General features: G+C 36.8%; 1 protein-coding gene and 1 pseudogene across 2 annotated transcripts; one reads left to right on the forward strand and one right to left on the reverse strand.

Annotated features, from left to right (window-relative positions):
- Window positions 1–5,098: 5,098 nt before the first annotated feature.
- LOC127803616 (homeobox protein knotted-1-like 3) lies at window positions 5,099–6,668 on the reverse strand (annotated as a pseudogene).
- A 772-nt stretch (window positions 6,669–7,440) lies between these two features.
- On the forward strand, window positions 7,441–17,145 carry LOC127803946 (uncharacterized). 2 transcript variants are annotated; one of them, XM_052340607.1, is made up of 9 exons: window positions 7,442–7,736; window positions 8,256–8,302; window positions 8,673–9,956; window positions 11,254–11,342; window positions 13,162–13,264; window positions 13,363–13,467; window positions 15,924–16,041; window positions 16,472–16,648; window positions 16,785–17,145. In XM_052340607.1, exons 1-9 carry the CDS (start codon window positions 7,535–7,537, stop codon window positions 16,940–16,942), a joined length of 2,283 nt encoding a protein of 760 aa, XP_052196567.1. In that variant the 5' UTR covers window positions 7,442–7,534; the 3' UTR covers window positions 16,943–17,145. The 2 variants fall into 2 exon arrangements, with proteins under 2 accessions (XP_052196568.1, XP_052196567.1); XM_052340608.1 differs by lacking the exons at window positions 16,472–16,648; window positions 16,785–17,145 and having other exon boundaries at window positions 7,441–7,736; window positions 14,573–15,986.
- The last annotated feature ends 234 nt before the right edge of the window (window positions 17,146–17,379 follow it).

The following is a 17,379-nucleotide window of genomic DNA, read 5'->3' on the forward strand; positions in this document are numbered from 1 at the left end:
ATGCAACAATGTCCTTTCCACTTGGCCGTTTGAGCTGACAAGCCATTAACAACTTTCATACCGGCCTGAGCCGACATAATAACTTTCATATCGGTTTGAACCGACGTTGCTTGCCCGTACTCTCAAACATATGCAATGCATGATGGATGATAACGTTTATGCATATATGCATCTCCACAAAACATGCCGATGCATCTATGTGAAAACATATCATAACATATCAACATGCCAAAACATACTTCGAAGCATATATCATATCAAACATATAAGCATACTATTTTAAAGGATATGGCACGTTTTTTAGAAAATACCTTTCGTAAATAAATTAAGTTTGAGAAAACTATCTTACCTTTGAAATCTATTTACACCTCGAGAAGTGTGCTTTTAACCTCAAGTGTGCGATTGTCTCGATTTACGTGCAGTCTCGATTTGCGTGCCAATATTAAATTTCGCACAAGTCACTTCAACTTAAATCTCAAAGTATCATAATCATCATATTTATTTAAATAAGTATTAATACCTATTTTTTCATAATTTATTACATTTCCTTTATTTTTCTCCTAATTTTCTTTCTATTTTTCCTCAATAAATTCAAACTAAATATATTTCAATTATTTTCTCAAATATTTTACCATGAAAATACATAAAATAACATTTTTGAATTTTTAAAATTTTTTTTAGAAAATTTTACTTACCTTAACTTAACCTCTCAAGCTTCCTCGATATGCGCGCCCTGACCTCAAAACGTGTGCTCAACCATTTTTCTCGCCAAAATATCTGAAATATTACCGAAACATAATTCCCTATTTTATAACATTTTCCAAAAATTTTCTTTCTTCTCGTCCCTTTTCTTTCTTTCCTTTTTTTTCTTTTTCCTTTTCTCTTTCTTTTCTTATTTTCTATTTTTTTTTTCTTCTTCCCCGCTCCTCCTCCTCCTACAGCAGCTGCTTCTTCTTCTTCTTCTTCTTCCCCTGTTCTTCTTCTTCATGCGCAGCCTCCTGCGCACAGTACCCGCCGCCTCACGCCAGCCCCCCCGGGCCTCCTCCGGTCACGACCCACCTCGTCAGCCTCCACACGACCGCCGCTGGTCACCGTCGATGCCCGCAAGAGTGCCACCCAGCTGCGTTACGCGGCTGCCATGGCCACGGCTTGCGGCCATGGTCGCTATACCAACACCGGCCATCTCCACTTGAGCCACCGCCCGCCTCGACTAGCTCCGATGCCGGCCTCCCTTTCAACCATTCTCAGCCGCCAACGAGCTGCCATGGCAGCTTGGAGCTTGCGGCCATGCTTCCCTCGGCCATCTCTATGGCCTCTCTCTCGATCTTGCCCTCTCTCCCTCCTAGCTCTCGGCCATTGCTCTCAAGCTCTCTCTCTGCCTCCATCTCTCATCTCTCTTCTCTCGGCTTCTCCTCAAACTCTCTGCAACTGCAACTCCTATCTCAATCTCCTCCCTCTTTCGGCGCATGCAATTTGTTCCTCAAATCCCGCTGATTTTCTTCAAATCTGGCTCAAATTTCAGCCATCTCACACACTCACGCGTGCACAGCCGTAAATACATATATATATATATCATTATATACTAACCATAATAAATTAAAAATTTAATATTTAAATACCACAATTCATCCCTATTCTACTTAAAAAATTCTCTAATTGCATTTATATCCTCAAATGACATTAATTTGTGTTAAGATACATTAAATCTTAAATTAATAATTTCAAACTTACTCGATAAGGACAATTTTGTCTATGCGCCATTACCGGACCTTTGTTTCATCCTAAAACTACTTCAGAGTTGATCGTTATGAAAAAACGGAGCTCCTTAGGGTTCCGTTGATTTTTTGAAAGTCCCATACGATAATTCGATTTTTTAGCCTAAATCATAGCTGTATTTTAGCTATAGCGAAAACTGTCTCAGTTTTAATTTTTTTAAATACCATAAATCCTATTTCGGAACACTTATCAAGACCATATCATTTTTTCTTAGCCATTTACACTCCGTGACATTCCTTATAGTTGATTCGACGACTTATTTTATTATTAAATTTATTTTTTGATATTTTAATATTACTAAAATTACGTGGCGACCTTATGCCGAAATCAAGTCTTACAAATGAGATGCTGGTAACGCTTTGGTGAATATGTCAACCAGCTGATGCCATGATCGAATGGGAAGCAGCTTAATAATTCTTACGATGAGCTTCTCACAAATAAAATGACAATCCAATTCGATGTGCTTCATGCGCTCATAAAACACCGGATTGGTAGCAATATGAATGGCAACCTGGTTATTTCAAAAAAGAAGAACAAGAGGTGAAATATGAACATGAAGATCCAATAATAATTGAGTGATCCAGACTAGTCACTTGCAGTGGATGCAAGTGCCCTATATTTGGCCTCTACAAAATAACGATAAACAATACTTTGTTTCTTACCCTTCCATGAAACCATAAAATCACAAAGAAAAATATAAAACCCAATAATAGACCATCTTGAATCCAAATAGGATCCCCAATTAGCATAAAAAATGGCTCTAAGCTAAAACAAGGAATTAGCTGAGAAAAACAAACCTTGACTGGGGGCTATTTTAAAATACCATAACAAATGATGGACAGCATCTAAGTGAGGCTGACGAGGCTATGAGATAAACTAACTAAGCTTCTAAACAGTAAAGGTTATATCAGGTTGAGAAACCATAAGATAAAGCAATCTACTGTTAAGCCTTTGATACACTGAAGGATCAGGTAATAAATCACCCTTAGATGAACATAATCTGGTATTAGGTAACATGGGTAATGAAATAGGCTTGCAAGCAAGAAAACCTGTATCCTTTAGAAGCTGAAGTGTATAATGAAACTGAGATAGAGAAATACCTTTAGAAGATCGAGTTATTTCCAAGTCAAGAAAATACTTTAATCGACCTAGATCTTTCAGTTTAAATTGATTATGAAGAAATTCCTTGAGAGAACTAATGGTGACTACATTAGGATCAGTAATGATAATGTCATCAACATAAACGAGTAAGGCCACAAAAGAACTGCCAGCACCCTTAGTAAACAATGAATAGTCAGACTGAGATTGATGAAACCTATGCTTAATAAAAACCCTAGAAAACTTCGAAAACCATTAACGAGAAGCCTGCTTCAAGCCGTAAATAGACTTGTGCAACTTACACACTAATCTTTCTCCCAAAACACAAGTTTTAGGCTGATAACCAGGGAACAAGTCCATATACACTTCTTCAAACAAATGACCATTTAAGAACGCATTATTTACGTTAAGTTGTACAAGAGACCATTTTTGAACAGTAGCAAGAGCAAGTAAAACCTTAACTATTACCAGTTTCGCAACAAGAGAAAATGTATCAAAAAAATCTAAACTCTCCTATTGAATATATCCTTTTACCACTAAACGAGCTTTGTATCGCTCTATAGAGCCATTTGAGTTATATTTAATCTTATACACCCATTTACATCCAATAGAATATTTAGCAGGAGGAAGAGAAACAACTGATCAGGTTTGATTTTGATACATAACATTTAGTTTACCTTCCATAGCAACCCTCAAATGAGGAAACTTAACTGCTTGGGAATAATGTTGTGGCTTTGGAGTAGAAGAAACTAATCAAATGAAAGAACTGTGAGAAGCTAAAAGTTTGTCATAGGAAAGATAATCATTCAAGGGATAAAGAGTCTGAGTATGGGACAATGGCTTTCTAGTCAAGATGTTGCAATAAAAATTTTAAAGGTAAGATAGAAGCTTGATAACTCGGGTTGTCAATTGTAGTAGATGGAGAATAAGGAACAACCCCCAAATTATATGAAGGGATTGGAGCCAAATCATTAGATAAATGTGTAATAGAAGAACATGGAGTGGAAGAAAAAGTCATGTGAGGAGATGAAGAAGATGTCATCTCCATAAATGGTGTAGGTAAAACAAGATCAGGAAAATGATCAATCAATTCAATAGAAAGGTTAACAATGTGGAAAAGAAACACATGCTCATGAAATACAACATCCCTAGAAACCAATATATACTTGCTATTAATACCATACAATTTATATCCTTTCATGCCTGGTAGAGACAGAGACGAAAACCCAAATTTTGGTGATGAAAATGACAATCAAAAAAACTAGAAGACCGAGGCACGTGAAAGATGCTGACCTGAAGACAATAATGCCCTACTCCGGTCACTCGCAGGCTCCAGCATCTGTTAACGAGAACAAATGTTTACTTTGGCAAACGGTGATCACGATCGGCCGGATCTGGCAAAACTCGAGGAAAGAACTTGATCTCTGACAGCGAACAGACCCCAGGGGAAAATCAAAAACAGGGAAAAGCTCGGATATGAGTGATAATCCAAAAGCTTAGCCCGACCAGCCTTTTATAGTTGAGTCGAGGGCACCGAGCAGATGCATCAATGAAGGCTGCATTGAACTTCGGCTTTCAATTCCGACGCTTAAAGCAGTCGAAGCGATAACACGATTAATGGACGTCGCTCGAGAAATAGACAGTCGCGAGAAGGAAAGTAAATAAAAAATAAAGAAAATAATTTAATTTATTTTTATAAAAATATATATATATGTACACCAACCCGATGGGCGACGGTGACGCGCACGGGGGCCAAATGGTTCAGCCACTCACAAAATTTGAGTGTCCCTTAGGGCCCAAATCCAAGTGAAATGGAGGAGTATAAATACCTATTCTCATCTCTTTACACAATCAATATGGGACAAATATCCGCACTCATACTTACACTCAACACACTATAAAACACAAGGACACGCTCACACGGTGTTACCACAAAGGCACTATGTTTACTTTAGTTTTTTTTTGGCAGTCCTCACTGCCCACCTCAATCGTATGTGATATATGAATGAGCAAGAAAGTGAGACCAAAAATAAAAAAAAGAAAAAAAAAACAAATTGAACAACATTTGCCCTCGTATTTAACTCAATTAATGTGAAGTGAAGAAAACAAATAAAAAAATTCACAAGGAATTTTTACCCCATGTTTGTGGCGGCCGAAGTCAAAATTGGGAAACTTCTGCATAACCGCACGATGTATAGCACACAGCTAGCTTTAGATTCGGTCATCAGGAACAAATTCCCAGAATAAATTCATCTTGAGTTTCATAAAGAGCACGAGACAAACAAGTCTCGAACAACCAAGTAAGTAAACTGATCTTCAGGCTCATAAAAATCATAAAACAAACAAAATTCAAACCAAGGACCAGAGAAAATAACAATAATGCAAGCGAGTACGAAAGAAAATACTCGCAGGTTACCATGAACCGATCAAGCTCTTTATCATTGCCAATGCTAGTATATATGGCCGTCAAGCGCCGAGTATTTGGCCACTACGTGCTGTGATTGAGCAAGCTGGGCGTCGATTCTGGGCAATTGATCCACCGGTGTTGCGATTCTCAAGCACGCCACATGAGCCAATAACAGCGGTTCATAGAGAGGATGGGCCAGAATTTCAGCTTTGTACTTTGCGTTCTGCCAATTCAATATCCCATCGCCGCCGCCGACGTCGGTCTCGGCCAATTCTCCGCCACCTCCTCCTCCCCCATTCTCCACCTTCTTGTTGTTCAAATCAGCCGATTCGTGCGATATCCCGGCGGCGATCATCGAATCGTTTGAGACCTGCACGTCGTCTCTCACGTCGTTAACGGGGATCGACGGCAAAAGCCACTGATTCTATGCCTGTGACGTCGTCGCGTCGGTGGCTGTCTGCAAGTTGAGGAAGTTCTGACCGTGCTGCCGGAGAATCGCGCTGTTGAGCCACGTCGGACCGACACCAACTTGCTGTGGCTGATGGTGGTGCTCCGCTGCCTTCCCGGCTGCCGACTCCAAGATGAGGTTCTGTATCTCCTTTTGCTCCTTCCCGGCACCGTCCGGCGACGATTGATCTAGCTGTTCAGGCAATAATATGCTACGCAAAACCGACGTCTTCTCCCCCAAGTGCTGGCCAGTGACAGTGAAATGCTGCAGCGCCACAAACTTTATATAGCTAGAATAGAAAATTGGTGTAATTATTATAAGACTGTTATACTGATGTAATAAGGCTAATTATACCAATAATCAATTAATTTTATATTTTATTATTTTTTGATTACTAAATTTTAAAATATTACCTGTTAATCATTAATATTTCAAAACTATTACTGCTTAATAACTAAACTTTAAAATGTTATCTACTAGTCACTAATATTTAAAAATTATTTCTCATTTATCACTCGTGAGTTTAAAATTTAATGACTAACGTGTAACGGATAAGAAACGATTTTAAAATATTAATTATCAACAGATAACATTTTAAAGTTCAGTAACTAAACAGTAACATAATATAAAATTGAGTGATTATTAGTATAATTAACCCGATATAATAATCTTCTCATAATTTATTATTTCAAGATTTTAACACTTTTGACTCATTAAGGAATATCAGATTAAGCAGAAAAAAAAATATTAAATTTTTTTTCTTAATTTTATTATATTTGATTATTTAAATACATATATAAATTTACTTATACGTATGTTAGGCAAGATTTCACCATATTTATTAATATTTTTTGGAGTCCAAACAAATTATGGTCTCACAAAAAGAAAGAGTATGAATGTGAAGATGGATGACCTTGATAGTAAGTTTGTCAACTTCATAAAATTTATGCAGAAGGTTTAAAGAGTGATAGTTTGAATAGATTGATGAAATTTATGTTTATATTTAATTGAATAATAATTTTTTATATTAAAATTTATATTTATAAAAATATTTATATATTTTTTATTTAGGTATTTTTTTATATTTTAATTTAAAATAAAAATTTTATTTTTTTATTTTTATTTCGTATTGTATTTGTTTTATGTTTTCATTTTCGTGACCTAGCTTATAACAATGTTTTCTTAATTGATTCTATTTTTTTTTTCTTAATTTTTTTATTGCGGTATTTTTATAAAGAATGTTGTAATTTTAGGAAAAATTAAACTTTATTGATATAATTTGTAAAGAAATAGAACCTCTTTGCAAATCAAATCTTATTTACATGTATCAATCTTGTCATTTGAGATATACAAAGGGCAAGCAAGAGAGGAGGAAAGAGAGAAAATAGTGCTAAAAGAAATAAGCGAATCTCATTGTTGTCAAAAAAGATAAATTATCATTGAAGAAGATAAATTATTAGATTAAATTATGGAATGAACAAAAAAGAAAAGGAAACATAAAAAAAAGAGATAGATGATGATTTAAATATGAAATTAAAATAGTTAGTGATAAATTAATATTAGGGGGATATTTATTATTTTTGAAATATAAAGAGTTTGATTTTTTTAAATATCAAAATACTCGAATTGTACAATTCATTAAAAAAAAAAATACCGGACTCTCCAGCTTTTCCCTTGTTGCTTGTTCTACTATAAAGAAACGGAAGCGGGTGGCTAGCGGATAGCAAAGCCAAACCGAACCAACGCTCTCTCTCAGAAAAAAAAAAAAAAAAAAAACACATTGATTCACAGAGGCTGAAACTTTCATGTCCATCTTGCCCTCCAAGGATCTACGTTCTGCGCCGTCTTCTTCCTCCCAGCCTCCTATTCAAAACCCTAATTTCAACCATGGAATTGCCCATCAGCAACCAAATTCACATCCGCAGCTGCAGCTCGCTCAGTCTCCCCCGAACCATGTTCAATCTTTCCAATATCTTCAGATCTCAGACCCCACCTATAAGATTTCAGGTCCTTCTCTTTCTTCTAGGGTTTATTTATTGCTCCCTGCCCCTGCCCGAGCCCACTTTCTTTGTGCATATCATGTCTTGTTTGATACGTGGATACGAAATCCTGCAATTCTTTTACCTGAAAAGGTCGAAATTGGTTGGGGCTTTTTCTCTCTTTTTTCTTGCTCGAGGTACTTGGTTGTGGAATTCATGAAAAATTGACTCGTATGTCGCTACGATACATCCTCAGCCGGTTGACTAAATTTCAAGCGAAATTTCACGTTTGATAGCCGTAAATCTGCAATTTTCTTAGGTCCTTGTCCTTGTTATTTGGGACCAACAAAGGAAAATCGATGCTCCAAGACCATGGATATTTCATATTTGCTGCAATTTTATAGGCACGGTGTTGGGGCAGGGATCTCCTTGCTGCTGTGTTGGATGTCGTGCTACATGGTTCTTACTGCAGGAGATATACTTATACAATCTCTCTCTTTTCCTTTTTTTTTTTTTTTTTTTTCTGTTTGTTGTTTTGTGTGTACAGGAACGGTGTCTCAAGACGCAGATAATTCTTGTGGATCTTCCAAAAAGGTGCAGTAGTATTTATTATTGATCTTCCGCCTTCCAAAAACTTAGCAATTTTATGCTTGCCCATATTTATATATGCATAAAGTATCGCCATAGGTCGTAAAAACTGGAGCTTGACTAAATGGTTCATATCAGTATTCCCTTATCCCTTCTTCCATCAAGTTGGAAGACTATGGTGTTGAAGCCGCTGGCTGGTTTTCGAATGATAAGTTTCATTCTTGAGTTTTTTTGTTTGTTGGTTGGTTTTGTTTTTCGCTCATGACATTTTGAGTTTTTGTTTTGTTTGAATATTAATCTTTTGCTTTTTATTCAACGATTTAACATTCTGGCTTGTATGCTTGTGGTGGCACTAAGCCTCATGTTCTTATTCTAGGTGAATGGATCAGGGAAAAGAAGTGGTAAGAAACTTGTAGCCAACCAAGCCAATGGTAGGAACTCTCATTTTGTGCAAGGAGGGATTGGATCTGCTCAAGAAAGTGAGAAACCTTCTGAAACTGTTGTTTCTCCACGTAGTCAAGGGGGTTCTGGTTCTATGAATTTTCAAGCAAGCACCACACATTTAACTGGAAGAAAGACCCAGATGGTGAATGGAAACCACTTGCTAAATTTTCATTATGACCCTATTCCTCGTCCACAGCCAAGATCTCCTGCTCCAAGAAGACTTCAAAAGAGGAAACCTTACAACAAAGATTTGTTCCTCCAAGCAAACTATAAATTTGTTGTGTTAGACTCCAGAAACTATTCTCCCAGACTGCTAGATCCAGATAAAATGTTGAGCTGGGAAGATATAATATGTGTGAAGTTTTCAACCCCATTTCCTGTACAGTGCCCCATATGTTTGGATGATCCTCTTTGTCCACAGATTACGTCTTGTGGTCACATCTTTTGCTTCCCATGTATTCTCCGGTACTTCTCAATAGGTGAAGATGATTATAAAGATGAATGCTGGAAAAAGTGCCCCTTATGCTTCATGCTGATATCTTCAAAGGATTTATACACAATCTACATTGAGAATGTTAAGCGGTACTGTGTTGGTGAAACTGCAGAATTTTTGCTTTTAACCCGTCAAAAAGATTCATTTAGTTTATATTTGAAGAACAAACAAGGGATGGATGCCAAGGAGGAAGCTCCTAATCCCTTTTCGAAGTTTACTTTCACATCTGATATAGACGTGTCAGTTAAAAAGGCGATATCAGATCTAGATAGTTGGTTAGCCAGAGCAGATTCTGGACTTGTGGATGACTTGGAGAAACTTCCATATGTTTGTGCGGCAATGGAACAGCTAGAGCTGAGGAGGAAGAATTGGAATGCACAGCAGGTGGATCATGGCAATATGGCTTGTAAACATAATGATTCTCAGATGGAATTACAGGGATCTCAGTCAGCTGCAGATCATTTAAATGCTGGTAATGAACCCTGTAGTTTTGTATGGAGATCATTTCCTGCCAGTGGCAATGGTAAATCAGTATTGGAGGGAGATGCAACTCCAGAGAAGTTGGATGCTGAATTCAGTAGGGATCAACATGTTGATGTGGTCGGACAATTTTTTGACCTAGAGGCCACTTTATCTTCTTCATATGATGATAAAAAGAGCATGCAAAGGAATTTCCATGGTTTCAGGGTTAGAAAGGAAAAGGATTCGTTCAATTTCTATCAGGTAATTGATAATCAGATTATGGTTATCGTACTGTATGTTTGTTTATTTATTTGTATTGTAATAAGTAGTTATCTTAATTTACATGACAAAGAAAAGAAATGCCCCATTCGATACAGATAATCTGTCAGATGTGTAACTCATCCAAATGGTTTGGTGGGTTATGTATTCCTAATAAAGGTGAAATTGCCCTAATGTATCGTGCATTTCTAACTGTCAGCGGTAATGTTTATTCTACAGAAGCAGATGTTTATTTATTCTACAGAGAGGACTTATGTTTACATATTTGGGAAATATTCCTACATGAACAAAGGCTTGCTGTTGTTATTTATGAATGAAGGCTTGATTCTTTGTGGCAATCAATCTGATCAGATCATTTAGTTGCATATTGAAACCTAAATCAGGGAATTCTATATTCTGTTGATTCCTCAATTGACTGCTGCTCTCATAATTTGATCTTATGTTTTTTTGGGTTAATTAACAAAAAAGACCTACCTTTTACCTTGTTTCTAATTATGTACCAAACTTCTAATTTTTTCAATCCTAGGACCTGACACGTATCAGAAATGTACTGTTGTTAGTCTGTCTTGAAAAGAGGTCGTTAATTGTTGGTTTGTCATCCTCAGTTAAATAACTTGGCTTTAAAAAAGATGAATTGGCTGAATGAGGCAGTGTGAAATACCACCTGGACTGAATTAGACATTTAGGTGATGGCAACAAAGAAAATGGTATTTTTTGCAAGTGAATATGCATAGCATTCAAGATTGCTACCTTTTATAGCCATGTCATTTTAGGTGAGAATGGCACATCAACGGTTAAGATATATTTTGACAGAAGACAGGTAGCGCTACAAATTTGAAAAAAATTGAAAGTTTGGTCCTTTGAAAACATAAAAAATTCAGTAATTAATTGAAACAAGTTAAAACATGTGTCTTCTTTTGGTAGTTACCCCCACCCCCCTTCCCCCCCAGGGTAAAAGATGGAAACAATTGTTACAAAAAATTTCAAAGCGCCTCTCCATTTTAATTTTTTGTACAAAAAAAGACGAAGAAGAAGAAGAATTTTTTTCTTCAAGTATAAACAGCTCTTAACTCCTTGTGATAAACCCTTTTGTTTGTGAGGGAGCTAGTCCACTAGGTAGGATATTGAAAAGGCTTATATTTCCCCCTATGGTGTACATGATCTAAGCATGGCTAACTATTAGATTATACAAATTACTCAAAGCTTGTAAATTTAGTTGCCTATTGCCTACCCTGTTGTTGACGTATGAGTATTTAAGGTGTCTGTTCTTGTATTTCAGGCAGTTGATGGTCAGCACCTCATCCTTCACCCTTTAAACATGAAGTGTCTTCTAAACCATTATGGGGGCTATGATATGCTTCCTCACAGGTTTGATGGAAACTGGACTTGTGCACTATCAAAAGACATTTTAAGTTTGTAGGATGATAGTGAACATTCAAAGTTGTCTTGTGCATTTTGAATTCCATAAGAGTAGTGATTTTGGTGTTTTTTAATACAGTTAGTTTATTTGTCAATAAAACAACTACTGGTCTGGACTGGCAAGGCCATTGGTATTTTGAAACATTGTTTGAGCAGAAGCCTCTCTCTCTCTCTTTCACGCTCGCGCACACACACACAACCTTTTTTTGGGTGGGGGTGGGGAAGGAAAGAATGAAAGTGTAGAAAGTTTTAGAATATTCTTTTTGGTAAGTGTACCTATTTTAAATACATGTGAAGGTAATGCAACCAGTTAATGAGAAGACCCCAAGAAAACCACAGGATCCATAATGGGAGGCAGGCCATGCAAAAACAAAAAAGCAGGAATTTACCCTATTCTCTGCAGGATCAAAACTAGCAACCCAACCAAAGGGTCAACCATGCAAAGTAGACAAAAATTGACTTTTTAATTCATTCATTGTGTGCTCAATACCCTGAAAAGTTCTACCATTGAGCCTAAATGAATAAACAAACAGGAAGGAACTAGCAATCAAGCTTTCCCTTGTTTCTGAGCCAACCTAATTCCTTCTAACTCCAAAAAGCCTCTATGGATCCCATTAGGGAAAACCCCTGACATTTCAAGATGTAATTAGTAATTACTAACTAAGATCAAAGCTTGAGACAAACTTGCTTGTTAGTGGTGGGGTAGGGGTCCTTTGATTGTAAGTTTTTGTTATTTAAATTTGCTTGTAAGTCAAATGTTTTCACCAGGTCCAGGAGGTTCTCCAATGCTGCAAACAATACTTTTAAATATTAGGATAATTTCAGTTCGCAAGTGATAAGGGAGCATTCAGCAGTGCAGATAGTATCTTCATCATTCTCTCTCTCTCTCTCTCTCACACACACACACCCACACCCACACTCAATTAATTTATGGACTATTCGACAATTGAACCAAATATATTTTGGTTTCTTTTCTTTCTTTCTTTTTTTGTGTGTTCATTGATATTTTAATGGGGGCATTAGGGGATTTGTAAAACTCGTCCTGATTTTGGTCCCATTGACATTCTGTTATAATCCTCCTCCTCCTTGTAGAAATGTCTAGGATTAGAAGAGAAGGAGATTTCTAAATAAGTTAGGTATATTATGTCTTGCATTTAACAGCTAATGTCAAATATTGATTCAGCACTTGTAACCATGATCTGCCTAGCTACATTGTTTCTCACTTACTTGTAAGAAGCTCACAAGGGCATAAAATAACAGTATTACATGCATTAGGCTTCTAAGTATGCGCCTTATTTTTATTTTTATGGAATTCCACTTGAGGGTCCCTGTTACAGTATACTAAGTTTATGCGTTGCTAAGTCTGAACCTACACATCAATGTAGATGGCTGCAACTGTGTTGGCTATTCCATTTTGGCAAGGCTGCCAAATGTGCGATTCACATTGCTTATTTCTTGCTCCTGTGGCACAGGAGAAATTTAGGAATATTATCTCCTCCTGTTATGTAGTAGACATTTAAGTTCCTGGCATGTGGCTGTAAAACAAGGGTTGCTTTTGAATAACAATTGATTGATATTGAACTTGGTCCATGCAAGGAGTCAACTGATATATCTCCCATTATAGGGTTGTTTATGCAGTGTGTAGAAGTAGCCTGTGAACTCTCTCTGAGATTTCTCATTTCTCTGATTGGGCATCACATAGTAAAAATGTTTCTTTCAGCTGTTCTGTCAATTCCACATTTGTTTACCTATACTTTATGGATTACAGAATCAGTGGAAAGATTTTACAATTGGAGACGGTGACCCAGTCAGAGGCTATGAGGAGGCGTTATCGTTTCTTAAGCCATTTTTCTTTGACGACAACATTTCAGGCATACTTTCTTGTCTTTATTTTTTTTTGTGTGTATAGAATGACATATGTTCTGATTGTTGTGCTTATTATGTGTATTCATTTTGCCTGGCTCTTCAGCTTTGTGAGATTGATCTCAGTGATTTATTACCTCCTGATGCTCTTTCTCCGTTTATGGATGAAATCAAGAATCGGGAAAAGCAGAGAAAGCGCCTAGCAAGGAAGGTATCATCTGCTGTTCTTTTTGACTGGTATATGATTCATCATATTCCCATGCCAATCTTATTAAATCCATCTGATTCACATTCTACATGTGAACACAGACGGCAGTGAAATTTATATTGAGGAAAGTCCTTTGGCTTGAGAGATTGTGAGGCCTCAAGTCCATCCATGGCCAGAAACCTTTTAACTTCTTACCATGTATCCAGTTCTTTCTCTTTAGGAAATCCAAATCCTTTATCTTTTTCACTCAGTTTATGCTTTCACAATTGGGTTCAAGTGGCAAGGTGTTTCTCTTAATTCACAAGTCTTGTAATATGGGATACAAATTTCTACAATCATTTTAAGTAAGGAATCTCCATTTGAAATGTTCACTTTCCATATTGTTATTCTTATTTAGAGTTGCTATTTAGCAGGCTTGAACATTTCATTTTGTGTTTCAAACTATATCTGACCGTGTTAGCTTTGTACACATAAAACACGTAGGGGTATGTGTGGGACATGGAAAATACCATTAAATGCTTAGGACTCCCATTGGACATTCATGGCTATGAGTCAGACAATTATCAATGGGCAAGCACATCCATGAGTGGGAGATGCTTGAAGATACAAATGAGGTTTTTAATAAAGTTCTTCTAACTTTTTTTGAGGTAAAATTTGCAAATGCAATTTGGTTTGGGTAATGAACAAAATCACAAGAGTTGAGCCTAATTACAAATTTGACGAAAATAGTTTTTTTTTTTTTTTTTAATGATGACTGATGCTTATATTGTCATTATTATCAATTTAATGATGCCTTTATGTTGTATTGGTATTTATTAAAATTTTAGTATATTTATCATCATTAACATAAATTGAATGATGTCTTGTTATTAGATTGGCGGTATTTATTCAATATTTATAACTCTTTGGTTATTTATGTTCATTAGATGGGTGATGAAAATATTATTCAATTGTTATATCTAAATCTTTATTTTTTGGGGGGTAAATTTCCATTTTCCATGTCCAAATTCTTCCCCATATTTTTAGTTGTATCTATGAGGGTTTATCAGGGAAAAAGTGGTTATCACCAGTAGAACTCTTATGCCTATAATGCCTTGCCTCAATCTAGGTTGTTATCGCCAGTGGAGCTATTGAATACATAAAGGCCAATCTGAGAGCTCCTGGACATGCTTACAGTTGTAGCAGCAGCAAATGGGAGTGACCAGCAATATAGCTTGAGGCCCTCCTTAATGCATATGAAGTGGCCTTGACTGATGCTTATTCTTTAAATGCATGGCCCAGCCTGTGGAGTGGCATATGAAGTGGCCTTGTGGTGCAACTTATAGAGTGGAGAGTGGAGATCACATTAAAAGATGATGATTCCCATAGTGCTTGAATAAAAAATTCCTGCAATTGGCAGGGTGTGCCTTGAGTGTTCTTGTTATAGTGGCCAACTTGCTGGGGGCTTGCTTTGAGAGCCCAAAATTAGTCCAATTGAGGGACAGGGTACTATTACTGCTGGTCTGTTTGTGGAGATAGGCGTGTAATTGGAGATAATCATAGAATCATGCTCTATCTGTGAGAAAGAGCTCATGGAGCTACTCACATGCCTCACATGGAGCACACCATTGGCACTTGATTACTAAAGAGTGGTACAAGTGCCCAAAAAAACATGCCTGTATCCTAACCATTTATAACAATCCCAAGTCTTAATCCCACTAAGTGGGAATCGCTACATGAATTTTAGACTTCAAGCCATCTCCGTCTATGTCTATACCCTCTCTAATTCATTATATTCTTTGTCATGTATAAGGTTTTCTTACCAAGTTCTCTATGGTCTTCCTTCTTCCTTTTTGCTATAAATTTTATCCATTTGTCTTGTAAGTGTTTTTATCAGTCTTCTTTTCATGCATTCAAACCAGTTTAATCGCGATTATCAAATTCTCTTTTCCATTGATGCCAATCTATCCTTATTATATATTATCTTGTTTCTTATTTTTATCTCTATATTGTATGACCGTACATCCATTGTAATATTTTAATCTCAATTATACTCATATTTTGCAAATGTTGGTACTTATTTACCTAACATTTTGAACTTGTTCATTGGATCACTTATTTGAAATGCCTTCAGTGAGAAAACTGTAAAAGAGGGGTTCCTATGCTGAACTCAGGCAACCAAGCCTCCTTTTCTGGTTTTGAGCATATTATTATGCTGTTTAATTCCTGCTCTTTCATTGCTTCTTGCTTTGCATAATTCACACTGATGAGACTAGAGAGGTCTATTGGGAGTGGTCATTTTGTGTTATATTTTGTTATTCCCACTATGAATACGAGAATGTTGCATTGCATATGGGAAATGTAGTTGTGCATGTTTGTTGGTGCTTGGAATAGGCAGTTGGTCGCAATATTGTATGTATTGTTTGTGGTTCTAGTTAGTCTTTTCACATATAGATTTCCAACACTACTATTTTTTACAGGAACGAGAAGAAAAAATGAGGGCTGAAGTTGCTGTGACACATTTTGCATCCATGTCATGTAATGTTCCACATTGCTCTGCTGATAACTCCCCTGCCTTCTCCATGGATGACTTTGAAGGTAAATATTTTATTTGTTTTTGAGTGTTTGTTAAAGCAAGTGAAATGTAAGGACTGTAAAGGCCATATGTAAGTAGATAGAAGTTATTTTTAAGGCGTATGATGTATTTCTTGTGTTGTTGGTAGTAAAACATCCTGGGTGATCTACTTATCCTGTAGTTGTTCAGAGAAAATTTGACATCTGTGCTGGAGGAAGTTGAAGTTTTAATGGTGTGCTTCAAATATACTGCCGTTTGAATTCTCTATTTCCTGGATGATGATCTTAATCTGGTTTTTCTGATTCTGCATATGCTAGTGGTGAAACCTGAAAATTTTGAATCCTAAATTTGTTGACCACTGTCCTGATTCACAGTGGTCTCCCTTTGCATTTATACTTGATGCATGAAATTTTGCAGAAATGACTAACTAATTATTTTGTTGTCTATTGTAAGCGTTGGGAAGTTCTACTGTTATGTCATCAAGTCCTCCCACTGTTGGGGAAAGAAAGTTGTTCTCAAATGTTGCAAGGTTGGGTTTCGCTGCTGCGCATGATTCTCCAGCGTTGAGAATTGATGATACAAATACTGTGCCTAGATCTGAAGTGACAAGTGATTCATCTGGCGTAACTGGTATCATCTAACCTCTCTTGTATGCAGTGTGTACAGCGTACATGATTCTTCTTGCTGTCAGCATATAATGAAGTATTTTGGCACTTGAAGTTGGAAAATGAATTTTTTTTCTTTGCCGTTTCTTTCTTTTATTTAGGTTTGAGGAACACAGGTACTCCATCTTTTGCGAATATAATATCCAGAGAAAAGGTACAAGGCCGTCTGGATGCACCCAAAGTGAACAATGAGATGGCAAGAAAAGGGAAGAAACCGGGTAAGGTCCTACTGTCCACAGCTAGTGGTCGTCGCTATTGAAAAAGGAAAGGAGAGCGCTTTGGACAGTTACGAATAAAAACTAGAAACTGTACGAATGTTATCCTGGACGTGAGTGGACATGATCTCCTGGCAAAAGACTTTTGACTGCATAAATGAAAGTTTATTGCGTTGTATATGATGGAGAACAGTTACTTGATGGGCAATATGATAGGTTAATAATCACTTTGTAGTCATTTTGTGTTTTTGTTCCTCTTCTTCGTTTTTTTGGTAAATGAAATAAGAGTGTAGTCGTAGGTAGAATCAGAGCCAGACATATCAACCATTGCAATGAGCTTGGGTGGTGTCGGTGCAATTGAAAGACCTTAACTATTGGTGATGGTCTGTGGTCTGTGGTCTGTGGTCTGTTGATAGTTACTTATGCTTGCGCTTGCACTTGCAGTGAAGTTCCCTTGGGGCATCTCATTGCATCTATATGA

The sequence above is a fragment of the Diospyros lotus genome, chromosome 6 (assembly GCF_014633365.1).
Source record: "Diospyros lotus cultivar Yz01 chromosome 6, ASM1463336v1, whole genome shotgun sequence".
In the NCBI taxonomy this organism is placed as follows: domain Eukaryota; kingdom Viridiplantae; phylum Streptophyta; class Magnoliopsida; order Ericales; family Ebenaceae; genus Diospyros; species Diospyros lotus.